We start from the raw sequence: 27,612 nt of genomic DNA on the forward strand, positions 1-27,612 counted from the left end.
TAAAAACACACAAATACGGACATTAAAATTTGTTTTAATTTATCCAAATAAAAGGAAATGCACTACTTAAATAATAATTCATCTGGGTCTTCCTGTATAATACAAAATTCTTCCATGGGAGTCTGTTGATTTTGAGGCCAGCAACTCTTCTCACACGTGTAAATTAAAATTGTTCCAAATTCCACAGAAAAACCTGTAAAATATAACATATTCAGGATTCCAGCAAAGAGAAAGGTTATGAGGTACACTCAATATTTGACAGTTCACTTAGTGGATAGAGCCCAGACTCTGGAGCAAGATTTCTCGGGTTCAAATCCCAGCTCTACCACCTTGAGCAAGTGATTCCCCTTCTCTGTAATAATGACTACTTATCAGGATGATAAGACTGTTGTGAGGGGATTAAATAAGCTAATACATGTAAAATACTTAGAACAGAGCCTGGCACATCTTAAATGTTCACTGTAAAACAAAGAGGTTAAGCAGTTAGAAGAGAACAGAAGGGAAGGAGAAAGATGGCTCAGTATCAAGAGAACTGGTGTTGCTACAGGGAATGATTTTATAAGCTGAGAAAATAATCAGGTAAAGCAAAACAGCGCTCACTAGTTTTCAGCCACAAGACAGCCACAGTACTTCCTACAATGATGAAAAGCAGATTTATCAGGAAAATATACTTTGAAAATAAACAAAAATCTCAACAAGTCTTCGTTACAACTCTGTAGACTACCCGACATTGAAAATCACTTAAAAATGTCACACTAACAGAAGACTCTCCCTCTAAGAGAGGATTCAGCCAAAAAGTACAAAATAAATCCTAAGAATTTATAGAGATTTATCAATGGATGGAGCCATGAAGAATGGCACCAAGAAATTTTGAGCAACAGGAACTCCTGTGACATCAGAATAGGAAAACAAGAGTCAACAGGATGAGGTAGGCAACTGGTTTGGAACAGCAAGGAAAAAATACACACAGAAAAATGTAGGCAGGGATAATGGAAAGAAAATCATCAAAGACAGAACAAAAAAGGCCAAAATAGAGCTGATTTGGGAGAAATAACCTGGTGAATCTGAGATAATTTCCAACCAGAACATGCAACAGGCAGTTTACAGAGGGCATGAAGAGCCTGGAGCCTCAGAACGCGTAACCACCAGGATAGGAAAGGAAGTGCAAGGAATCGGACGGAACACAATACCAAGGAGCTGAGTATTGCACATGAGGCCTGAGCCCAAAGACCTGCCGCAGTTGGGGGCTGAGGAAGGGGTAGGAGAAAGACGAAAGACGAGGAGGTCAAAACAGCCCCTTTACACATTTAATCAAAAACATCAGAAACCACAGGAATGAAACAAACAGGTGGAAACCTAGTCAGAGGCAGAAAGGAAAGGCTTGAGAGAATCTCAATGAATGCAGAGGGAAAGAGAAAAGATGCTAACACGGATCTGAGAAGAAAGGCGACCAAAGCAACCAGCGTTGCTTCTGTAGAAAAGCTACAGATGCAACAGAAAAGATATTCAGAAATAAAAGGAAAGAAAAACTAAACATGCAGGTTTGAAGACCCATCTTGTCCTATGACAAAAGGATTACAGAACAATGGGACAGCAAGACATAAACTAGTCCAGTGACTGGACTTCATGAATGAAGAAAATTCTACAGGCATCCTAGCATAAACGTTAGTTACAAAAGGAGGGAAATCAGACCACCCTCAGACTTCTACAAAGGAACATTCAATGCCAAAAGATATCTAAATAAAAATGAAAGATCTCAGGGATTATCAGAAAAATTTACTTCCCAGTGAGCTCCAGCCACGGGAGATGACAGAAGGCACCAGGTAAAAGGGCCACGGGGCTCTCACTGTCAGAAGATGACAGCACGGGGGTATACAAAGTTCTGAAGAAAGTGGGGCTTAAGAATTTTATATGGGTTGTCCTTCAAATATAAAGGCCGACTGGCACATACATTCTGAAGTAAGAACAATACTTATGAGCCCTCCTTGAGGCTATTACTTGATAGAATCTACCTAGAGGAGAAGAATCAAAATAAAGGATTCATGAATGGAAAAGCTCATTGTAAAAGAGCGGTGTGCGCACTGAAACCATGTAAATATAGAACTAAAGCTAAACAGCTGTGAGAATTATGCTTACCAAATACAGACTTATAACCTTGATAAAGCAAAAATGATACTAAAATATCTGGGTGTGGAATAGGGTATAAATTTCCTTATCTGTTATAGGGAGGAGCCAAATGCATACTAAAATTGAAACATGGAATGAATGCAATTCTCCTAATTTCAGAAGGATCTTTTAGAAACTAGGCCCTCTTGAGTAAAGTACCCATTACCTGAAGTCCAGCAACTGCTTCACTTACACTTAATTTTCTTTATGTTAAATTTGCATAAATTTATTCTAATATTTTTAATTAGTATGTGCTGAATTTTTGTTTTTTGAAATTATTATTATTTTTTTGCTGAGGAAGATTAGTCCTGATCTAACATCCACTGCCAATCTTCCTGTTTTTGCATGTGAGCCACTGCCACAGCAAGGCCACTGACAGATGAGTGGTGTAGGTCTGTGCCTGGGAACTGAACCCAGGCTGCTGAAGCAGAGCACGCTGAACTTAACCACTAGGCCACCAGGGCTGGCCCTGAAAAATCTTTTTTCTATGCACCTATCCATCTGTCTTTCTGTCTGTATTTATGTCAAGAATGTTGACTGGAATGATGCTTACTAATGTCGTTAATAATGGTGATTTCCAAGGTTCACCAGACATTTCCAGAAAATCTCCAACATAACATTCAGGGATCAAAACAAGCACATAAAAAAGGTAAATTACAGGTAATAGACAATACAAGTAACAAGTGAAAACTTAAAAAATAGAACAATTCTTAAAGATATAAGAGAGGATATTGAACTCATAAACAAAAAAAGGTGATATGAAAAAGTTTCAGAGAACAAGGAGGAGCTTTTGAAAAATAATACAATAGCCGAACAATTTAAGACAAGGATTAGAAGATAAAAGTAACAAAGACATATTGATAAACAAAAGAAGCTAGGCCCAAAAGTCATACACTCTATGATTCCATTCGTGTGAAGTTCCAGAACAGGCAAAACTCATATGGGAATAGAGACGAGAAGAGTGACAACCTTAGAGAGGGAGGGGCTTACTGACAGGGAAGGGGACACAAGGGGGCCTTCTGGCACACTGGAAACATCCCCTATCTTAACCTGGGAGGTGGTTACAGGGCGTATATATATAAAAATCCATCAGGCTGTACACTTAATATCAGTGCACTTTACTGTGTGCTTCCCTTTTATAAAAGTACACAGTAAGGATTTCCTAGATATGACACCAAAAGCACAGGCAACAAAAGGAAAAATAGACAAATTGGACTATAGCAAAATTAAAAACTTATATGCATCAAAGGACACAATTAACAGTGCAAAGGCAATCTAAGGAATGGGAGAAAATATTTACAAATCATATCCGATCAGGGGTTAATATCTAGAATATATAAAGAACTCCTGTAACTCAACAACAAAAAAATAAATAACCCGATTAAAACATGGACAAAGAACTTGATTAGATATTTCTCCTAAAATGGTATGTGAATGGCTAACAAGCCATTTATATGAAAGGATGCTTAACATCACTAATCATTAGGGAAATGCAAATCAAAACCACGAGATACCACTTCATACCCATTAGGATGGCTACTATCAAAAAAACAGAAAATAAATGTTGGTGAGGAAAGGGAGAAATTGGAACCCTGTGCACTGTTCATTGGGAATAGAAAATGGTACAGACACTACGGAAAACAGTAAGGTGGTCGCTCAAAAAATTAAAAACAGAATTACCACAGGACCCAGCAATTCCACTTCTGGGTATATATCCAAAAGAACTGAAAACAAGATCTCGAAGAGATCTTTGTACATCCATGTTCATAACAGTACTATTCACAACATCCAAGAGGTAGGAGCAACCCAAGTGTCCACCGACAATAGAACAGATAAACAAAATGTGGTTGTATCTACACAACAGAACATTACTCAGCCTTAAAAAGGAAAGAAATTCCGACCATGCTACAACATGGATGAAACTTAAGGACATTATGCTAAATGAAATAAGGCAGTCACAAAAGGACAAATACTGTATGATTACACTTATATGATGTAGCTAAAGTAGTCAAATTTATAGAGACAGAAAGTAGAACAGGTTGCCAGGGGCTAGGGGCAAGGGGAAACGGGGAGTTGTTATGGGTATACAGTTTCAGTTTTGCAAGAGGAAAAAGTTCTGGAGATTGGTTGCACAATAATATGAATAAAATTAACATTACTGAATTATACACTTAGAAATGGTTAAGATGGGCCGGCCCCGTGGTTTAGCGGTTAAGTGCGTGCGCTCCGCTGCTGGCGGCCCAGGTTCGGATCCCGGGCGCGCACAGACGCGCCGCTTCTCCGGCCATGCTGAGGCCGCGTCCCACATACAGCAACTGGAAGGATGTGCAACTACGACATACAACTATCTACTGGGGCTTTGGGGGAAAAATAAATAAATAAAATCTTTTAAAAAAAAAAAAAATAGGAAGTCAAGCATTTGACTAACAGAAGTTCCAGTAAAGGCAGAACAGAAAAATAGAAGAAAATCCTTAAAGAAATTGAAGGACATGAGTTTCTGAACTGAAAACACCCACTAAGTACTTGGCACAATACACACAATTTCAGAATATCAAGGATGAAGTGAAGATTCCAAAAATGACCTGGAAGCAAATAGTTCACATTCAAAGGACTGATAGAATGGCACTGTTCTTCTCAATAGCAGGATGCTAAAAGAATGGGGTAATATCTTAAAAATTGTGGAAAAAAATTATTAACAGCTTAGGATTCCATAGCTACCTATATTATGGATTAAACATAAAGACAGAATAAATATATTTTAGGATCCATATGGTATTTAACTATATATCCCCTATGATCCCTTCCCAGGAAACTACTAGAGAAAGTGCCATATCAAAAGTGAAAGAATAAACTGAGAAAGAGGAAGATATGAGTTCTAGAAACAAGGAAATCTACTTGGAAGAGGGGCCAAGGGGATACCAGAATAAAGGCAGAAGGCGACCCAGGATGACATCAATGCTACAGATGTGGAAGGCCCAGAGTTCCAACGTGATCAGGAGGACAGGCGGCACTGGACGAGAGGTCTTCAGAGAGATAAAAACGGAGCTAAGAGATTATCTGGAGTTCAATTTGTGAGGAAATAATATTGAGAACCTCCAGGAGGGTGTGAGAAGAACTGGAAATAAGAATGAAATAGCTATATATCAATCCCAAGAAAGAACATTTCATCACAATATACTGCTTTATTAACTACTGATTTAAGTGAAAATTATAAACACTATTGAAGGATGGGAGAAAGGAAATAGGTGAGGAAGAATGGGAGGGAGGTTCTAAGAGGTCTAAATCCTCCCACGCCAATATAGTAAAATTCAGTAGATAATGTCTGAGAGATTAAAAAAGAGTACATTTTATTTAGAAATAAAACAAATTCTAGAAGAAACAAAGTGCTGTGAGCGTCTCCCTTGAGTTCAACTGGAAGGAGGAAAAGGGGCCACAGTGTTCTGTTATAAGCCTTTCAGTACTATATCCCTTTTAAAAACTGTAAATATTTTATCTATAAAAATAAAGTTTGATTCAATAAATAGAGAGGACACTGGTATTTCATAATAGTATTCTTTGGGCACCGGCCCCGTGGCTTAGCGGTTAAGTGCGCACGCTCCGCTACTGGCGGCCCAGGTTTGGATCCCGGGCGCGCACCGACGCACCGCTTCTCCGGCCACGCTGAGGCTGCGTCCCACATACAGCAACTAGAAGGATGTGCAGCTATGACATACAACTATCTACTGGGGCTTTGGGGGAAAAATAAATAAATAAATAAAAAGAAGTAAGTTGTTGGAATGAGTTGATGTGAAGGAAGGCAGACATCTTTTTTTTTTTAATAATTTTATTTATTTATTTTTCCCCCAAAGCCCCAGTAGATAGTTGTATGTCATAGCTGCACATCCTTCTAGTTGCTGTATGTGGGACGCAGCCTCAGCGTGGCCGGAGAAGCGGTGCGTCGGTGCGCGCCCGGGATCCGAACCTGGGCCGCCAGCAGCGGAGCGTGCGCACTTAACCGCTAAGCCACGGGGCCGGCCCAGGCAATGATTTCTTAAGTATGACACCAAAAGCACAGGCAATAAAAGAAAACACAGATTAATGGACTTCATCAAAATTAAAAACTTCTGGAATATATAAAGAATTCATACAATTCAACAAAAGAAAGAAAAACAACCAAAAGAAAGGACTTGAATAAACATTTCTTTAAACAAGATATACAAATGGCCAATAAGCACATGAAAAGATACTCAACATCATTAGTTATTAGGGAAACACAAATAAAAACTACAATGAGACACTACCTCACACCCAGTAGGATGTCTATTATGAAAGAAACAGAAAATAACAAGTGTCGATCAGGATGTGGAGAAATCAGAATCGTCATGCATTGCTGGTATGAATGTAAAATGGTGCAGCCACTGTGGTAGACAGTTTGGAGGCTCCCCACAAAGTTGACCACAGAATTACCATACGATCCAGCAACACCAGTACCCAAAAGAACTGAAAACAGGGACTCAGACAGTTGTATACCAATGTCGACAGCAGCATTACTCACAATAGCCAAAAGATGGAAACCCCCATCAACAAATGAATGGATAAACAAAATTTGTATACACATACAATGGAATGTTATCCAGCTATAAAAATGAAGGAGATTCTGATACATGCAACAACATGAATGAACCCTGAAAACATTATGCTAAATGAAATAAGCCAGGCACAAAAGAACAAATATTTTATGATTCCCCTTACACGAAGTATCTAGAATAGGCAAATTTATAGAGACAGAAAGTAGAATAGAGGTTACCAGGGACTGCAGGAAGATGGAATGGGGAGTTAATTCTTTTTTTGGGGGGGAGGGGGGAGAGTTAATTCTTAATGGGTACAGATTTTCTATTTGGGATGATGAAACAGTTTTGGAAAGAAACAGTAGTGACGGTTACACAACACTGTGAATATACTTAATGCCACTGAATTGTACACTTAAAGAAATGGTTAAAACTGTAAATTTTATGTTATGTATATTTTACCACAAATTTTTTATTTTTTTATTTTTCTTATTTTTTAAATTTTTTGTTTATTGCAGTAACATTGGTTTATAACATTATATAAATTTCAGGTGTACATCATTATACTTCTATTTCTGCATAGATTACATCATGTTCACCACCCAAATACTAATTACAACCCATCACCACACACAAGGGCCAAATTATCCCTCTCGCCCTCCTCCCTCCCCCCGCCCCCTCTGGTAACCACCAATCCAATCTCTGTCTCTATGAGTTTGTTTGTTGTTGTTATTATCTACTACTTAATGAAGGAGATCATATGGTATTTGACCTTCTCCCTCTGACTTATTTCACTTTGCATAATACCCTCAATGTCCATCCACGTTGTCACAAATGGCTGGATTTCATCGTTTCTTATGGCGAAGCAGTTAGCACAAATTTTTAAAAAATCAACTGTATTTTAATATACTAGCAGCAAACATAAGAAATTGAAATTTTTTTTTGTGAGGAAGACCAGCCCTCAGCTAACATCTGATGCCAATCCTCCTCTTTTTTGCTGAGGAAGACTGGCCCTGGGCTAACATCCGTGCCCATCTTCCTCTACTTTATATGGGACACCGCCACAGCATGGCTTAACAAGCGGTGCGTCGGTGCGCGCCCGGGATCCGAACCAGCGAACCCTGGGCTGCGGCAGCGGAGCACGCGCACTTAACTGCTTGCGCCACCGAGCCAGCCCAAGAAATTGAAATTTTTTAAACTGCCACTCACAACAGCATAAAAAAGCATTAAATACTGAGGCACAAAAATAAAAAAAGATGTGCAAGACTATAAGTTGAAAACTACAAAACAATGCTGCAGAAAATTAAAGACAACCTAAACAATGGAGAGATATACTATGTGCATGGGTCAGAAGACTCAACATTGTTAAGGTATCAATTCTCCCCAAACTGATCCAGAGAATCAATGCAATACCAATCAAAAATCTCAGAAAGTCATCTATTTTTAAAGAAATTGACAAGCTGATTCTAAAATACATATAGCAATGCAAAGGACCCGGAAGAGCCAAAACATCTTTGAAAAGGAAGAATAAAGCTGGACGACTAACACTACCAAATTACAAGTCTTATTATAAAGCTACAGTAATCAAGACAATGTGGCAGTGGCATCAAGATAGAAAAAGAGATTAATGGACCAGAAGGCAGAAGACAGAAATGAATGCACACATATGTGGACAACCAATTTTCAACGAAGGTGAAAAGATAATCCAGCAGAGAAATGATAGCCTTGTCGATCAATGGTGCTGAAACAATTGGATATTTATACAGAAAAGAATGAACCTAGGGCCAGCCCTGTGGCTTAGCGGTTAAGTGCGCGCGCTCCGCGACCGGCGGCCCGGGTTCGGATCCCGGGCGCACACCGACACACCGCTTCTCCGGCCATGCTGAGGCCGCGTCCCACATACAGCAACTAGAAGGATGTCCAACTATGACATACAACTATCTACTGGGGCTTTGGGGGGAAAAAAAAAAAGGAGGAGGACTGGCAATAGATGTTAGCTCAGAGCAGGTCTTCCTCAGCAAAAAGAGGAGGATTAGCATGGATGTTAGCTCAGGGCTGATCTTCCTCACAAAAAAAAAAAAAAAGAATTAACCTTGATCCATACCTCATACCATATACAAAATTAACTCAAAATGGATAAAATCTAAATGTAAAACTTAAAACTAAAAGAAAACCTGGGAGACAATCTTTGTGTTCTTGCGTTAGGAAAATATTTCTTAGACACAACATCAAAAGCGGGCCGGCCCTGTGGCTTAGCAGTTAAGTGCGTGCGCTCCACTACTGGCGGCCCGGGTTCGGATCCCAGGTGCAGAGCAACGCACCGCTTCTCCGGCCATGCTGAGGCCACGTCCCACATACAGCAACTAGAAGGATGTGCAACTATGACATACAACTATCTACTGGGGCTTTGGGGAAACAAAGAAGGAGGAGGATTGGCAATAGATGTTAGCTCAGAGCCGGTCTTCCTCAGCAAAAAGAGGAGGATTAGCATGGATGTTAGCTCAGGGCTGATCTTCCTCACAAAAAATAAAAAATAAAAACATCGAAAGCATGATCCATATAAAAAAAATTAATAAATTGGCCTTCAAAATTAAAAACTTCTGCTTTTTGAAAGGACATTGTTTAGAGAATGAAAAGACAAGCCAGTACGTTATGGAAGAGGGAGAAAAAGGAGTAGCTTTACTATGAAGAAACTTGACAAACACTACCTCAGCCAGGTGATCAAGGCCAACATCAACTGTCATAAATCATGTTTATAGCATGCACCCTCGATGTGATGTTTGACATGAAGAAAATGGCACTTTACCCGTTATCTTCCTCTCAATAATCCATAACCCTATTCTAATCTAATCACAAGGGAAAACACCAGATAAATTCCAATACAGCAGCATCCTACAAAGTAAGTGACCAATACACCCCAAAACTGTCAGGGTCACCAAAAATGAGGAATCGCTGAAAATCCGTCACTGGCAAGAGATGTGACAACTAAATGCAATGTGGTATCTGAATGAGATCTTGGACATCAGGTAAAAAAAAAAGAAATCTAAATAAACTATGGACTTTAGTTAATAAAAATGTATTAATATTGGTTCATCAATTGTGACAAAAGTATCATATTAATGTAAAATGTTAATAAAGGGGAAACGAGGTGTGAGGTGTATGGGAACTCTCCATACTATCTTCTCAACTTTTCTGTAAATCGAAAGCTTCTAAAAAATAAAGTCTATACCAAAAACAGAAATAAAAAATGGCAAGTCACAGACTTGGAGAAAATATTTGTAAATTACGTATCAGATGAAGGACTTGTATCCAGAATATATAGAAAACTCTCAAAATTCAATAATAAGAAAACAAACCACTCAATTTTTAAAAGGAGCAAATGAGTAGAACAGACATTTCACGAAAGAAAACATATAGTGGTAAACAAGCACATGAAAAGACGCTCAGAATCATCAGTCGTTAGAAAAATGCAAATTAAAACCATGAGACATCACTTAACACCTATGAGACTGGCTAAAATTAAAAAGACAGACTATACCAAGTGTTAGCAAGGATGTGTAACTCTCACGTATTGCTGGTCGGAATATAAGCGGCACAATCACTTTGGAGAACAGGTTGGCAATGTCTTAAAAAGTTGAACACGCTTAACATGATACAACCATTTCACTCCTAGATATTTACCCAAGAGTAACAAAAGCCTACGTCCATACAAAGATTTGTACACAAATGTTCATAGCAACTTTATCTTTAATAGTCCCAAATGGAAACAACACATAAGGTCCAACAAAAAGTCCATCGATAAACAAACTGTGATGCACCCCTAAAATGAAATAGTAAGCAATAATAAGGTATGAACTATTGATACACACAAGAACATGGATGTATCTCAAAATAATTATTAGTGAAAAGAAGCAAACAAAAAATATACAGTATATGATTACATTTCTAAAATTTCTAGGGCTGGCCCCATGGCTTAGCGGTTGGGTGCGTGCGCTCCGCTACTGGCGGCCCGGGTTCTGATCCCGGGCACGCACTGACGCACCGCTTGTCTGGCCATGCTGAGGCCGCGTCCCACATGCAGCAACTAGAAGGATGTGCAACTATGACATACAACTATCTACTGGGGCTTTGGGGAAAAAAAAGGAGGAGGATTGGCAATAGATGTTAGCTCAGAGCAGATGTTCCTCAGCAAAAAGAGGAGGATTAGCATGGATGTTAGCTCAGGGCTGATCTTCCTCACAAAAAAAAAAAAAAATTCTAGAAAATGCAAACTAATCCATAATGACAGGGTAGATGAGGGGTTGGCAGAAGGGGAGAAAACAGCACACAGGGACTTGAGGAAGTGATGGAAAAATTCATTATTTGACTGTGGTGGTGATTTCATGTGTATACATATGTCAATACTTAGTTGACTGTACACTTTAAATATATACAGTTAGTTATATGTCAATTACATCTCAATAACGCATTTGCAAAAAATTCTAATATATTAACATGGAAAAATTTCCCTGATTATATGAGAAAGAAAAAAAGGGCTATAAAACAGTATGCTTGTCTTTGTCCAAAAAATGTTTTACATATATATTCATATGTATGTGTAATCATATGTTTAGACTAAAGTATAGAAAAATAAAATCACCATTAAAAAAATAGTTCCCTCTAGTAACTGACATTAGGAAGGCCTTTACTTACTGCATGTATTTCTGTACTGCTTTAACCTTGCATCACATGTATTATTTTTATTATAAAAACTTTCAATCTTTCTTTAAAAAACCCTAAAAATAAATACTATATAATGACGACAAAATAATAATTACAATCATGTAATTTTTATAATTTTTATTTATTTATTTATTTTTCCCCCCAAAGCCCCATTAGATAGTTGTATGTCATAGCTGCACATCCTTCTAGTTGCTGCATGTGGGACTCGGCCTCAGCATGGGTGGAGAAGTGGCGCATTGGTGCGCGCCGGGATCCAAACCCGGGCCACCAGCAGCGGAGTGCGCGCACTTAACCACCAAGCCACGGGGCCGGCCCTGTAATTTTTAAAAGAATAATAAATTTTGATTATATAATAATGGGATGAAAATAATTTTTTGTTTTTTGTGAGGAAGACTAGCCCTGAGCTAACATCCGATGCCAATCCTCCTCTTTTTTTGCTGAGGAAGACTGGCCCTGGGCTAACATCCATGCCTACCTCCCTCTGCTTTATATGTGACGCCGCTACAGCATGGCTTGACAAGCGCCCTCTACTTTATACGGGAGGCAGCTACAGCATGGCTTGACAAGCAGTGCGCTGGCGAACACCTGGGATACAAACCTGCGAACCCCGGGGCTGTCGAAGCGGAGCACGCACACTTAACCGCTGTGCCACCGGGCCAGCCCCTGAAAATAATTTTAAGGACAGAAAATAGGGCCGGCCTGGTGGCGCAGGCGGTTAAGTGCTCGTGCTCCGCTGTGGAGGCCCGGGGTTCGCCAGTTTGGATCCCGGGTGGGCACTGACGCATCTCTTGTCAAGCCATGCTGTGGCGGCGTCCCATATAAAGCAGAGGAAGATGGGCACGGATGTTAGCCCAGGGCCAGTCTTCCTTCGCAAAAAAAGAGGAGGATTGGCAGATGTCAGCACAGGGCTGATCTTCCTCACAAAAAAAAAAAAGGACAGAAAATAGCTTGGCCTTAAATTAACCAAAATAGTATCGGTATTTGTGTTAGATTGGTCAGATTATAAATCTCCTTAAAATAACTTCAATTTTCCAAATTTTCTGTAATATGCTTATACTTCATAAGTAAACAAAAATACAATACTCTTTCATTTAAAAATAATTCCAAATTAGCGCCAGAAATCCACAATTCAAATTAATAAAGGGCTTATTACCTAAATTAGCATTTCTGAGCATGCTGACCAGTGCTGGCATAAGCTGAAACTCAAATGTTCTTCGGACTCCACAGTGGCTGCAGGCCGGGAGCTCAGTGACTTCTGATGTAGGGCAGGTCAAAAAAAGTGGTTCTCCACTCCAGGAATACCTAGGGCAAGGAAACAAAGAACCCTGAAGCAAGGCCACATACAAGTCACATTCCAACATCTAAGACTTGACAAACTTTGCTTCTTTCTTGCAGAGTACCAGGAGCAAAACCAGAGAACAAAGAAAATCGAAAGGCCCAAAAACTAGCAGCAAGCCTGCAAAGCAGAGCAAGGTATCTGAACTCTTCTCAGCGCTTGATTCAGAGTCTGGAGGAAGGCACGAAAGCCAAAGTTGAACTGAATCTAAATAAAACTGCAACAAAGCCCAGACTCAGCCCAACTGCAGATTAAATGGATTTAGCCCTCTACACTACTGGCCTTACAGGAAATGTCCTTCCAAGGAGGAAATATTTACAAATCAAAACCACAAGGTGAGCTAGCCCCAAAGGCCTAGTGGTTCAAGTTCAGCACTCTCACTGCTTCAGCAGCCTGGGTTCAGTTCCCGGTCATGGAACCATACCCCTCATCTGTCAGTAGCCATGCTGTGGTGGCAGCTCACGTAGAAGAACTAGAAGGACTTATAACTAGAATGTACAACTACATACAGGGGCTTTGGGGAGAGAAAAAATAAATAAATAAAACCACAAGGAAATACTACTACTACACATCTTCTAGAATGGCTAAAATTAAACAATGACCATACCAAGTATTGGCAAGGATGTGGAGGAACTAGAACTCTTATACACTGCTGAAGGGAATGTAAATGGTATAATCACTTCAGAAAACAGTTTGGCTGGTCCTTCAAGCTAAACATATACACAAGATCCAACCATTTCAATCCTAGATATTTACCCAAGAGAAATGAAAGCATATGTCCATACAAAGACTTATACACTAATGTTTATAAAAGCTTTATTTATAATAGCCAAAAACTGGAAATAAATATCCATCAACAGGTGAATGGATAAACAAATTGTAGTCCATCCAAAAAATGGAATATTACACAGCAGTAAAAATGAATGAACTATTGATACATGCAACAAGGATGAATCTTGAAATAATTATACTGAGTAAAAGAAACCAGACGCCCCCCCCCCCGCAAAAAAGTATATCCTGTATGACTTCATTTATATAAATTTATAGAAAATGTACTAAGGTATAATGACAAGAAGATTAGGGGCCGGCCCCGTGGCATAGCAGTTAAGTGCGGCGCTCCGCTGCTGGCGGCCCGGGTTCGCATCCTGGGGGTGTACCAATGCACTGCTTGTCAGGCCATGCTGTGGTGGCGTCCCATATAAAGTGGAGGAAGATGGCCACGGATGTTAGCCCAGGGCCATTCTTCCTCAGCAAAAAGAGGAGGATTGGCATGGATGTTAGCTCAGAGCTGATCTTCTTCATGAAAAAAAAAAAAAAATGACAAGAAGATTAATGGTTGCCTGGGGATGAGGAGGGGCCATGGGACAGTGCAAGAGAGAGAACTTACAAAAGAGTATGAAGAAACTTCTAGTGGGGTGACAGATGTTTATTACCTTGATTATGGCAATGGTTTCATGGGTGTATACACATGTCAAAACTTGGCAAAGTGTACATTTTAAATCTGGGCAGTTTGTTCTATGTCAACTGCACCTCAATAAAGGTGTTTTAAAATGGATGCAAACACACTTCACTACAGAAGATATACAGATGCTGAGTGAGTGGGGCAGACCCTGGGCTAGCAGGCCCCAGGGAGAACTCCAATGGTGTCTGTGTCAGCATGCCCACACTAGGCCACAACAATGGCCGCTGCCAATGTCCCAGTCCCTGGAGAGGTCTCACCTCTCACTGCGATGCACTCAGAGCCTATCAGGGCCACGACCTTTCTGGAGTCTTGGTGACTAGAGAAAGCAGTAAATAATCTGAAAAGCATCTCACACAATACATGTTTGTCGATTGAACGACTGAAATCTTAGCAAGACATCAAGCAAAATCCTCTTCTAGCCAATTCTAACATGGAGTTTCAGAGGCAAGGAGATTCTGGAAAACAGTTCTTCACTTAACAAAGACGTAGTAGGAGATACTGCAATGAGTATGTGCTATATTGGGATTCCTCCTTCAACCTGGATCAGAGTGAAGAATACATGGAATTGATCCACAGCTGGGACAGAGCTTCAGCCAATCAACAGCCCTTATATAACATGAAAAAGAAGTAAATATTTGGTGCAGTAAATAAAAAAAAAAAAAAAGAAGATATACAGATGCTAAATAAGCACATGAAAAGATGCTCAATGCCATTAGTTGTTAGGAAAATGAAAACTAAAACCAGAAAGAGGGGGCCAGCCCAGTGGCGCAGCAGTTAAGTGCATGTGCTCCACTTTGGCGGCCTGGGGTTCGCAGGTTCAGATCCTGGGCGTGCACCAACGCACCGCTTGTCAAGCCATGCTGTGCCAGCATCCCATATAAAGTAGAGGGAGATGGGCACGGATGTTAGCCCAGGGCCAATCATCCTCAGCAAAAAAGAAGAGGACTGGCATCCAATGTTAGCTCACGGCTGATCTTCCTCACAAAAACAAAAACAAACAAACAAAAAAAAACCAGAAAAGGGGCCGGCCCCGTGGCTTAGCAGTTAAGTGCGCACGCTCCGCTACTGGCGGCCTGGGTTCGGATCCCGGGCGCGCACTGACACACCGCCTCTCCAGCCATGCTGAGGCCGCGTCCCACATACAGCAACTAGAAGGATGTGCAACTACGACATACAACTATCTACTGGCGCTTTGGGGGGAAAAAAAAAGGAGGAGGATTGGCAATAGATGTTAGCTCAGAGCCGGTCTTCCTCATCAAAAAGAAGAGGATTAGCACGGATGTTAGCTCAGGGCTGATCTTCCTCACAAAAAAAACCAAACCCAGAATGAAATATCACTATCACCCACCAGAAAGGTTAAAATTAAAAAGATTGACAGTACTTTTTAAACCATCAGCAGGCTAAGACTTTCACTGACAATCACTCTTGTACTCAATGTAATTTAATATTTGCAGATTTAGCTCTTCCTGCATTTGTGGGAAATTTCCTATTTCATCTTTGAATATTCTTTTTCGATCCATTTATTGAGTTCTCTATTTTGGACACCAATTATCCCTATTGTAATTATATTTATCAGTCTTCCATAGATATCATCTGCTCTCTGATTGCTTTGCCTTTTTCTTCTGCATTCACTGGATTATCTCAAGTCTTCTCTACATCAGTACTTGGATTTTCAGCCAAATCTATCATGCTCCTTATAGTCTAACTTTATTAGATATGTAATAGTGTGTGGCTTGGTTTCCTTAGCAATTCAAGTTACTTCATTTTCTCACCTTTGAGCTCTTGGTTTTATTGAATTCATTTTTTATCTTTTTTTTTTGGTGAGGAAGATTGGCCCTGAGCTAACATCTGTTGCCAATCTTCCTCTTTTTGCTGAGGAAGATTAGCCCTCAGCTAACGTCTGTGCCCACCTTCCTCTATTTTGTATATCGAAGGCCGCCACAAGGATGGCTTGATGAGCAGTGCATAGGTCCACGCCCAGGATCTGAACCTGTGAACCCCAGGCTGCTGAAGTGGAGTGTGCAAACTTAACCAGTACGCCACCGGGCCAGCCCCTGAAGTCATTTTCTTATGCAGTTCTTCTACATCTTGAAAAATCTGCTGGGAATTGTGTGTTCCTTAAATCGTGTTTCCTTCCAGACACGGTTCTCAGCTCATTTTTCTATGTACTGTTCATACCCTTAATTTTACTGCCCACAGTATGATCATGTGGGTGGCACGCCATTTTTCATCTAGCTCATGCCTAAGGGGGCAACTCTGTTCAGAGCATCTATTTGCTCCAAAATGGTGTGTGGAGTTTCTTACTGATTTCCTGTCAATCTCAGACCTCAGGTCTGTTCTTTTCCCCCTCTCCAAGACTATTTCTCATTTCCTCTACTTTTCCGTAGGTGGTTAAAGACAGGGCATTGGGGTAGAGATGTAGTTCTGCCAAGACCAGATGCAGTCTTTACTAGAACACCTGGGCTGTGCGACAATGTAAAATGTCTTACACGTCAGGAGAAATCCCTCTCTAACGGAGGAGAAGCCACCCTTGACTTCCCTATCGTCACTCTAACTCATCACATAGCCCAGCAACTTTTGCTTCTGAGAGGCAATCCCTAATTCCCTGCACCATCACCCCACCACACCCAGTTCTTTGGCTAACAGCCAGTTCCACTACTCCCACATCAGAGGATACAGATCCTCCTCCTGTCTGCTTCTTTCCAGAGTCAAGATTATTACGCACAATTCTCAGGATTTTATGGACTAATCAGTATACCTTGCAGAGGTGAGAGAAGAGGGCTGCATGGTTAGAACTTGCACTAAACCATACCAGAAATTTCTGTACGTTTCTCTGAGAAGAGTAAATTAATTACATACACAAATACTGTGAGGCACTCAGAAATGTATCAGACATTTAATGTATTATATCCTGTGCTGCCACTTTGAGTTTTATGGTATTAAGTCCCTTTCCTTATTTCAATGCTGATGGAAGGGATTTTCTTCTTAATATTTATTTGGTTTTTCTATTTTACTTTTTGGCCGACTTTTACCTTTTAGAGTCATTGTGTCAGCTATTAGGGGAGAAAGACCATTTGACTTCACTCTGCCCACTTTCTCTCAACCCATTTTTACAAGTTTTCACTATGTCACTAACCATTTTTATATACTACACCTGCTGAGTATGTCATTTCCTCTGAGGCCTCCCTGACAGCCTACTTAAAATAACTGTTGTATTTTCCTCATTTATCACTTTCAGAAATCATACAACTGTCTATCTATTTTTAATCTCCCTCACTAGAACATAAAAATCTATAAAAACATGGACTTTATCCTGCAGCATCTACAACAGTGCCTAGCATTTAGAATACAATCAAATATTTGTTGGATGAACGAACATGCTTTATCTCACTGAATCCTCCCAAACATCCTATAAAGTAAGATTAGGCCCATTTTACAGCAGAGAAAATGAAGGTTAATTCATCTGCCCAACCCAAGTCTTCTCATCCCAAAACCAAGGCTCTTTTCATCCCCACCTTGTCTGAAAAGGTGTTGGCTCCACCAAACACTTAGTGAAGTACTTACTATCTACAGGCACTGTGCTTTGCACAAGAGTTATATACTGTCCTCACTGCCAAAGAATTTACACAAATCAGGTACTTCAGCAGACCCTTGTCCTAAGATCATGAAGAATGTATAAATATGCCAGTACTATTAAGAGATCCTAACAGATCTCTGCTTCCCCAGAACACAGCATAGTGGATTTCAAACAACAGCCAGTATTTATAAATGTTTTACAGAGTATTCTCACTCATCACCTCATTTAACTCTCAGAGGAATCCTATGAAACAGGCAGTTGTATCATCCTTATTTTAGAGATGAGGCACTGAGGAGAACAAAGGTTAAGTGACTTGCCCAAGGACCCACAACTAGAAACAGAAGACCTAGGCCTTGAACTTCCAAGGCCTTGGATTCAATATCCTATGAGCACTTGTTATTTATATTATAAAAGTAATATGCCTTCAATATATGAAACTTGTAAAGTAGAATGCACAGGGGAAATGAAATCAAAGCTATTATTAGCAACAAAGATCTAATTATAAAGATGTAAATCAAATTGACAAGGACATACTCTGTAGTCCAAGAAAAATCAAGACCACTGTGCTCCAGATAACAGCCTCCTAAACCCCATCTCCAGCATAGCATTAACACTGGTCCAAATTCACAAGCCAGAACTCCAAGACCATTTTTGTTGCCTTCTAATCTTTTACTGTCACATCCAATGGTCACCAAGACCTGCCATTAGGCAATATCTCCCATATTTATCCCCCACTTCCCATATCCTCTGCCTTGATCAAACTCTTTCACCGTCTCTCACCTGGATTCCTTTTCTCTAATCTCAGAGGGGACATATCACTCCCCTGGCATCCATTGGCCACAGAACAAAGTATAAATTCTTTAGTAAGAAATGGACTGAAAACACACCAGTTGAGTGCCTCAGGTACCAAGTATGGGGAGCACCCAGTCTGGCAAAAAAGAAAGACAACAAGGGTGTATGTCTTTCTAAAGGAGGTCAAGGTAGGCAGCTGTGGAAGCAAAGGAGAACAAATAGTCTTTCAGCCAAGCTGCTCTCACTTTAGACATCATGATGTCCCGCTCACTGAATTACCCCTGCCCTACCACTATGCACTTGGGTGCCTTTTTCCTTAGTCGGTGACCCCCCTGTGACTCAGAGCATTCTTGCCCTTTAGTTCCTCCAGCAGGGCTCAGGGCCCAAGTCTGTCTCCTATATGATGCTTTCCCTGATGCACCAAGACAGAGGCCTCTGATCCCTCCTCTGTGCTACTTGCATAGTTGTTCACAGCTCTGCTGGGCTGGGTATTCGTCATAGCGTGTAGTGTTGCCTGCCTCCCTGACCAGACTGGGGACTTCTGTGGCCAGCAGCAAGGGCAGTGGTTATGGTCCTCCTAGCAACCCAACACACAGTAACTCAGCCCTTCAGTAGCATGGGCTCCCTGTGGGCAGTGAGTGTCACTGGTGAAGACGTCCCTCCCAGAGAGTGGTGTGTATAGAGGATCTTAATAAAATTGAGACATATTTGAGAAAAAAAAAGGAATATGAATAGACAGAAATGATTCAAGAAGATGGAGAAAGATGCTCATAATAAGAAAAAAGCAGGGGGCAGCCCTGTGGCATAGCAGTCCAGTGCGCGTGCTCTGATGCTGGCGGCCCGGTTCGGATCCTGGGCGTGCACCGACGCACCACTTGTCAGGCCATGCTGTGGCGGCGTCCCACATAAAGTGGAAGAAGACTGGCATGGATGTTAGCTCAGGGCCAGTCTTCCTCAGCAAAAAGAGGAAGATTGGCATGGATGTTAGCTCAGGGCTGATCTTCCTCACACACACACACACACACACAAATAATAAAAAAAAGAAAAAAAAGCAAAGTAAAATTATACCACGATGCCCTTTTTCACCTTGAATTGGCAGAAATACAAAAGCATGACGCTCACACTATTGTTAAGGCTATGGGAAAACAGGCACTTATGCATTTCTAGTAGGAATTAAAGTCCTATGGGAGTCACTCTGGTGCTATCAATCAAAATTACAACTGCATATACCCTTTTGCGTAACTATGTCACTTCAGGGAACATAACCTACAGACACACATGCACACATGCAAAATGACATAAGTACAAGATTGTTCATTAATATAACTTATAATAGCAAAAGTTTAGAAACATTAAATGGCCATCAACAGGGAAAATGGAGAAGGGACTACAGTACTATAAAGCTTTTCTTTCAAAACAAAGTTCTCAACGTACTAAAGACGATACAGTACTCCTAGATATAGTATAGAGTTAAAAAAGCAAGATACAGGGGCCGGCCTGGTGGCATAGTGGTTAAGTTTGCCTGCTCTGCTTTGGTGGCCTGGGGTTCACAGGTTTGAATCCTGGGCACGGACCTATGCACCGTTCATCAAGCCATGTGTGGCGGTGTCCCACATACAAAATAGAAGAAGATGGGCATGGATGTTAGCTCAGGGCTCATCTTCCTCTGCAAAAAGAGGAGGACTGGCAACAGATATTAGCTCAGAGCCAATCTTTCTCACCAAAAAAAAAAGCAGGAATGTGTCTAGAATGCTTCCTTTGTGCAAAAAAAAGGAAAGTAACATGTAATCACATTTGTTCATAAATGCATAAAGAGACTCCGTAAGTACACATAGAAAACTAACATTTTTAAGTCTTATGAATGCATTAACTATTGCAAATTTAAGTTAAAAAAAACAGAAAAAACATTTTGAAAAATTTTTAATATATAGCAAAACCCTCAATATCAATGAACATTTATTGAAAAAGAAAAAAATTATACAGGGGCCAGCCCCGTGGCTTAGCAGTTAAGTGCATGTGCTCCGCTACTGGTGGCCCGGGTTCAGATCTTGGGCACGCACTGACACACCGCTTGTCCGGCCATGCTGAGGCGGCGTCCCACATACAGCAACTAGAAGGGTGTGCAACTACGACATACAACTATCTACTGGGGCTTTGGGGAGAAAAAGGGAAAAAAAAAAAAAAAAGAGGAGGATTGGCAATAGATGTCAGCTCAGGGCCAGTCTTCCTCAGCAAAAAAGAGGAGGATTGGCATGGATGTTAGCTCAGGGCTGATCCTCCTCACAAAAAAAAAAAAAAAAAAGAAAGAAAGAAAGGAAAAAATTATAAATACTTTATGATCCCAATTATGTTTTTAAAAAACATACAATACCTACATACATGTATGCATCCAAATGCATAAAAAAATGAGTAAACGTAATATACTAAAATCTTAGCCTCCTGGTTTGTGGATTTTGGTTTTCTCCTTATACTTTCCTGTGTTTTCCTAACTAACATGTATTACTTTTACAACCAAGAAAAACAATAAAATAAAATGTGCTTTTACCTTAAAATCTGCTCCTGACAAGCAGCAATTCTCTTCATGAATTTGTAAAATATCTTATCTCCACTTTTAATTATGGTCGTCTCATATTTTTCATCACCATCACTAGGAAGACTAAAAAATGGAAAACTCTTGTGTCTATATCCAGAGAATTACAAGATTTAGAAGAGTAAACAAGGTAATTTTCTTTTTAAAAAAATTTTACCAAAGTAATATATACACACAATTTAAATATCATAAATTAAATACCTTATAATGCCTAACAGTAATCCCCTGCCCCATCCTTCTCACCAAGCCCTGCTCCCTAGCCATTTTCAACTTTGGGATAATTATTTGCAATTTAAGAAGTCATTACGCCCAATGACTCCATTTCTTTCTCTATCTGGATTATTTTCAAACACTAATATGTCTTCAGGGACTCCAACATTATTCTGAAAAAGCTTACAAATGAAACAGCTCTGGTAAAGAACCAGGTCATCTCTCCAAATATCCTGTTGTAACTCTATTATAACAGCAAAAATGATCATTCTTACTTCTTTAGAGGGCTTTGGTTTATAAAGCCTTTGAAGATTATTCTCTCATCTAACTCCTAAAACCACCTGATGAGATGGACAACAGAGACATCAATATCACTCCCATTTTACAAGTGAGAACTGGGGCTCTGGGAGGGTCTCCGAGGTCCTAGGCCACTTCTTGAGCCACTGCCATGAGTCAATAAACAAACGGCATTTTTCTAACTCAGCTGTCTCCGCTATACATTTAAAAACAGAAAAGAAAGTTAAAGAGCAAGTGAACACATCTTCTGTAAATACTTGGCATCCCTAACTTCTGTTTGTTCATTTTCTTGAGGATACTTATAAATAGACAACGTGTTTTCAAGCTACCTCAAGGGTGGCTGATAAGATTCCCTTGTCTCTGTCTCCCTTTCTCATCCAAGAGGAGTGAAGCAGAAAGGTCCTACACATAAGTTCTGCCTGAAAAAGTTTCTCCAGGTACTAGGGTAAAACCAAGGTTACCTACTGTGGCAGCTTCCTGATCAATTCACCTCTCGACCTCAGCAGCACACATTCTCACCTTTGGGAAAGCAACTGCTCCATATCAATTCCTTCTCTCTGTTGATACTCCCTCAGAAGGCTATGAGCATGATCTAGACTGACAAAGTCCCTGTAATCATCCTCATTGACGACAGAGATGTAGTAGGGCAGGAACTGTGGCACCACAGAAGGCAAAGCCATTCCTTCCGCAGGAGGCGCAGGAGGAGCAGCACCTGGGACAGTATCCTGCAAGCGGAGGTCTTGGAGCTGGGCAGTGCAGTCTATGTCTTTGGCACTGCTGGAATCATTTCCAAAATCCAAGGGAAGCTGTGGTGGAGGCGCCTCCTCACTGTCACTTCCCCAGTCATCAGCACCTTCACACCAATCCTCAGCTGTCAGGCCACTGTCCTGTTTCTGGAAGAATATCCAGTGAATGAGGTTCAAGCACACTTGGGTGATCTCACCTATTCCCTTGCCTTCAGCTACCCATCCCTTCACTTTCCTCAGGGACATGAGGGAGCCTTCACACCGGGCCCTTTCCCCCTACACACACTGATTCAACTCCCTGGACCTCACTGACTCAAAAGCATGTTGGAGGTGACACATATTGTGGCAGATGTAGTATGGTGGTTTATTCAACCACATTTCCAAACTACTTCAGTTGTGCTTCATGTATTGCAGAAGCTGGTAGAAAAAACTATATTTCCCAGACTCCTTAGCAGCTAAGGTTCCAGCTATGATCAGGCATTGGCTAATCAGGTCCATTGGAGAGAGACACAAACTTGAGACAGAGTGAAATGGAAAAAGAGGCCATGAAGCAAAGGCAAAAGGCAGCCAGTCTGTGGATGGAGAGAGACTGAGCAAGCCTCTGGAGTCAACAGTTCTGACAAGGGCAGCTTCCAGCTCACCAGACCACATCTCAGCTTCCTGACCGCAGGAGAGGTAACACGGCAACTCTTAGGCCAGTTCTGAGGTGTGGTTCTGGAGCTCATCCCTGGAGTTGCCTCCTCCAACCTATCCAGTAAGTTAGTAAAAACCTAATTTTAAGCCTGTCACAGCTTTAAAAAGTCAAAGTGCTTTTCTGTTATCTGCAATTGCACCCTGACAAACATAGGCAGCCATTACCGTCTTCATTGTTTTATTTCTGGTATTGCTAGTACTATGCCTGGCACATATTAAGAACTCAGTGTAGGGGCCGGCCCCGTGGCTTAGCGGTTGGGTGCGCGCGCTCCGCTACTGGCGGCCCAGGTTCAGATCCCGGGTGCGCACTGACGCGCCGCTTGTCCAGCCATGCTGAGGTGGCACCCCACATACAGCAACTAGAAGAATGTGCAGCTATGACATACAACTATCTACTGGGGCTTTGGGGAGAAAAAGGGAAAAAAAGGAGGAAGATTGGCAATAGATGTTAGCTCAGGGCTGGTCTTCCTCAGCAAAAAGAGAAGGATTGGCATGGATGTTAGCTCAGGGCTGATTTTCTTCACCAAAAAAAAAAGAACTCAGTGTATACGTACAGCCACATTTACAAGCAAAGGGTGGCTGAATTTTGTTCTGCAGCTACCAACCTGCCTTTTTGCTTCAATAAATTCAGATTTCGTTTTATTTTAACGTGTTTGTTATACACATATATACATATGACAGTAAGTATATTTGCTGCGAACACATATATTTGTATTACACACAACCATGTATATGTATATACACCCATACTTTCTCCCAAACAGAAAAATAAGCTATGTGCCTCAAGACTTGCACAGTATATTAAAAAGAGCAACTCACAAAATCTTAAGGAAGTAGCACTTTATGATTCAGAAAAGAACAAAAGCCATTCAGACATACTTCAAAAACAAGGCTTAAAGTTTGTCTTAAACGACATTCTGAAAAATATCCTCAAATTACAGCAAATCATAATATGCTAGTCACAACCGCTTTACCTGAGCGTCCTGCGCCTCCTCCTCTCGCACCTGCAGGCACTGCGAGCGGAACACCTTCCAGCTTCAGGGTAAAGAGAAACGGCTGTGAGGGCTCCACCCGCGACTGCCAGCCGGCGTTGCGGCCCCACCTCGGGCGCCGGGGGCGGCCCCCAGCTCCCGCCCGCTGGGCAGCCCGGGAACTTCCCCGCCTACCTGCGCGCCCCGCCGCTGCCGCACCTGGGGCGGGGGCAGGCGAACACGTGCAGGAGCCGATGAAACGGGGAGCCTTCCAGCGGGCAGTACACCTGCACGACCAGGGCGAGCGGCTGCCTGCAACGGTCACACCCCGGCCTGGGCGCCGCTACGGCGGGCAGGGCGTCCTGGGGGCAGGGGAGGCGCTCAGACCCAGAGTCGGCCCCGGGACCTCGCCCACTCCCTCACCCCGTAGCCCTCAGCAGCACCCGCCCACCCGGGCTCCGGCGCCCCACCTCACCGGAAGACCGCCCAGCTTGCTGGCAGTCCAGGCGCCGGGCCCTGTGGGGCGGCCACGCACTGCAACGTCTCGAAGGCCGAGCAACACCGGCTTCCGCACGGCCGCCATGACGACGGGCGCCCACGTGAAAAGGCGGACTACAGCTGCCGAGATGGTGCGCCTCTCTGCGCACGCGCGCCGCCTGCACCTCTGAGACGGCACCGCCCTCTTAGGATCCGTTCCAAGGATGTCTTCCTGGAGCCATACAGGCGACTGCTCCTGTCGTGGGCTCAAAATCCGGGGGCCCTAGGCGTTACGTACCTCGTAATGCGCTGCGACAGGAAGTACGCACCATCTAGTATGAAGTAGTCTTGCCAGAAAGTTTTATATGAAATAAGTGAGGTAATAGCATTATCGTTAACCAAAAAAAAATTGTCCTTAATTTTTAGAGATACACATTGAAGTGCTTATAGGTGAAGTGGTCTATCTGGGATTTGCTACAACATGATTGGGTGGGGGGATAGATAAAATAAGATCGGCCATGGGTTGATAATTGTTGAAGTCGGTGTCAGGCTCATGGAGGTTTATTATACTATTTGCTTTTATATGTTTGAAATTTTCCATAATGAAGTCTTTAAAATGCCTGTGGCACAACATAGGTAAATTTCAAAAACATCATGCTAAGTGAAAGAATACAGACACAGTGCACATTCTGGAAAAGGTGAACATTAAGGAAAGAAGTTAAATTATTGCAAGAAGAAACAAACTTCAAATTTATTATTCTTGCTAACACAGCAAAACATCCTGCAACATGACGGGGCTCTCCCCAGCATCAGTCATCTGTGTACATCATAACACTGCCTATTACAGGCTCTTGATCCAAGTGTGATCACAGCCTGGAGGTTTGGTACTTAAAATGAATTTTCAAGATGGTAATTGCTGACAGTTTCTGGAATTCCAGAGGCAATTTAACATCAAATTTGACACTGACATTATTGTGGAGTCCTCAGAACAATGTAACAAAAAAGTGCTTGCACCTGTGAGATTTGAAGTATCTGACTTAATTCATGATTTTGTAGGGTTTCAACTTCCTGACAAACACACAAATCATCAAGTTGTGATACAGTTTGTATTTAAGGAAGTACAGAATGAAGATGTTTGCTTCAGTGTCACACTGAAAAGCTATCTGTTTGTGATGGTTGATTTTATGTCAGCTTGACTGGGCTAAGGGATGCCCAGATAGCTGACAAAACATTATTTCTGGGTATGTCTGTGAGGGTGTTTCTGGAAGAGATTAGCATTTGAATTAGTTAACTAGTAAAGAAGACCACCCTCACCACTGTGAGCTGACATCATCCAAGCCACTGAGGGCTGGAATAGAACAAAAAGGCAGAGGAAGGGTGAATTCTCTTCTTGAGCTGGGACATCTGTCTTCTGCCCTCATCAGAGCTCCTGGTTCTCGGGCCTTCAGACTCCAGGACTTACACCATAGGCTCCCCAGTTCTCAGGCCTTCAGGCTCAGACTGAATTATATCCCTGGCTTCCCTGGTTCTCCAGCTTGCAGACAACATATTGTGGGACTTCTCAGCCTCCATAACCACGTGAGCCAATTCCTATAAATCTCCTCTTATGTATCTCTATATATCCTATTGCTTCTGTTTCTCTGGAGAACCCTAATATACTGTTCAAGATGTGCAATAATTGGCAGCCGTAGGAAAAGTGGAAGCCACAGGTGATGACAGTGGCAGTGATAAGGAGCAGGAGAACAAGACAGGGCCAAGGGACATGTGGCCCATTGTTATGTGCCAGTTCCTCCTGGATAGGGGAAGATGAGACTTGGCAGCTAGCCTAGAGGAACACAGTGGTCCCACTGCTAAGAGATCCTTCATGTGAAGCCAAGTTAGCCTGAAAGGTCTGCCACCTTGAATTTTCCTCTCAGTCTGCAGACCTTTTTTTGTGCTTCCTCTTTTGTATAATAGAGGAAGTGCCTCTGATGGGAAAAGGCTTTCACTTTTCATCAGCTACATTAAGAAAGGAGGTGGCTCAGCAGAGTAGGGGCCTCAACAGAGCTCGACTAAAAAAGAACATCTCTCTGAGCCGGCCCCATGGCGTAGTGGTTAAGAACATCTGTCTTTCACCTCTATAAAGATGGGGAGAGAAGTGAGCATTCACTCTTGGAATAAAAAAAAGAAATTTCACCAATAGAAAGATGAAAAGTGCCAAGAATTTCTGAGTATTATTTTAAGGGGACATTTGCACCTGTATGTTCACTTTCTATAATTAGGATATTCCTTACTTTGAGCCTTTGTGGGTACTGTTTGCCTTCCCCTATGGGAGCAAAAATATGAATCCTGGCTTTCCTTGTTTTGAGGAAGGCATGTGACCAAGCTAGAGCACAACTCAGAAGTGGGTGACCCAGGAGAGGATGGGGTGAAGGCCGCCCTGATGACAGGGTCTAGGGCAGCAGGGTCTTGTGAAAGGGGCAGCAGTTTCCCCATCTGGATTCTGTATCATGGTCTAGGGTGTAGGTCCTAGAAGCTCAGCCTCTAGCCTGCCCATCAGTTCTGCCCCTCGACCCTTTAAATAGAATTCTTTTTCTGCTTAACTGGTTAGAAATATTATTTAATGTCTTGAATAGAAGATAAAAGGGTAGTCTGTTCAAAAATCCTTTTTTCAATGTCTGCCTTATAAAAGGAAAGAATTACCTGAGCCAGGAGATGGTAGTTACCCTTGATCTTGGCCAGGAATTCACCCAAAACAGACATAATCTCAATGTGGTTTTAAAACTATCCAGTGAACAGAGGTATACGATTCCTCCAAAGTCACAGAGGCGAGGAGTGGAAGAAGATGGAGAAGGGACGTGATTACAGAGGCCAAGTTCCATTTGTGCCTCACTCCGCCCACTCTCTTCTCAAGGGACCATCCTCCATTCTGGACCAGCTTACCACTTACAGTCAAGTCTCAATCAAGGCACATCACTCCTCCTACTGAGGACTCGAACTCCTGCAGAGAGCACCATCTCAGGAAACAAGAGGCTGAGCCTACAAGC

General features: G+C 41.8%; 1 protein-coding gene across 2 annotated transcripts; it reads right to left on the reverse strand.

Annotated features, from left to right (window-relative positions):
- Positions 1-18: 18 nt before the first annotated feature.
- PDCD2L (programmed cell death 2 like) lies at positions 19-24,713 on the reverse strand. 2 transcript variants are annotated; one of them, XM_058529150.1, is made up of 7 exons: positions 24,585-24,707; positions 24,305-24,471; positions 24,113-24,173; positions 22,219-22,592; positions 21,148-21,258; positions 12,589-12,737; positions 19-193 (listed from the first exon to the last, which is right to left on the reverse strand). In XM_058529150.1, the coding sequence occupies exons 1-7, from the start codon at positions 24,690-24,692 to the stop codon at positions 63-65; spliced, it is 1,101 nt and encodes a 366-aa protein (XP_058385133.1). In that variant the 5' UTR covers positions 24,693-24,707; the 3' UTR covers positions 19-62. The 2 variants fall into 2 exon arrangements, with proteins under 2 accessions (XP_058385133.1, XP_058385134.1); XM_058529151.1 differs by lacking the exons at positions 19-193; positions 12,589-12,737 and adding an exon at positions 12,745-14,771 and having other exon boundaries at positions 24,585-24,713.
- Positions 24,714-27,612: the final 2,899 nt, after the last annotated feature.

Source organism: Diceros bicornis, chromosome 34 (assembly GCF_020826845.1).
Source record: "Diceros bicornis minor isolate mBicDic1 chromosome 34, mDicBic1.mat.cur, whole genome shotgun sequence".
In the NCBI taxonomy this organism is placed as follows: domain Eukaryota; kingdom Metazoa; phylum Chordata; class Mammalia; order Perissodactyla; family Rhinocerotidae; genus Diceros; species Diceros bicornis.

What these genes read in the sequence shown, in the direction of transcription:
- PDCD2L (XM_058529150.1), bottom strand. Translation starts at nt 24,692, where the DNA reads ATGGCGGCCGTGCGGAAGCCGGTGTTGCTCGGCCTTCGAGACGTTGCA. An exon ending in GAGCAGTTGCTTTCCCAAAG is followed by an intron (nt 21,259 to 22,218) that starts GTGAGAATGTGT and finishes TCCATTTTTTAG; the next exon opens with TCTTCCTAGTGATGGTGATG. An exon ending in TGTCAGGAGCAGATTTTAAG is followed by an intron (nt 12,738 to 21,147) that starts GTAAAAGCACAT and finishes TCCTTGCCCTAG; the next exon opens with GTATTCCTGGAGTGGAGAAC.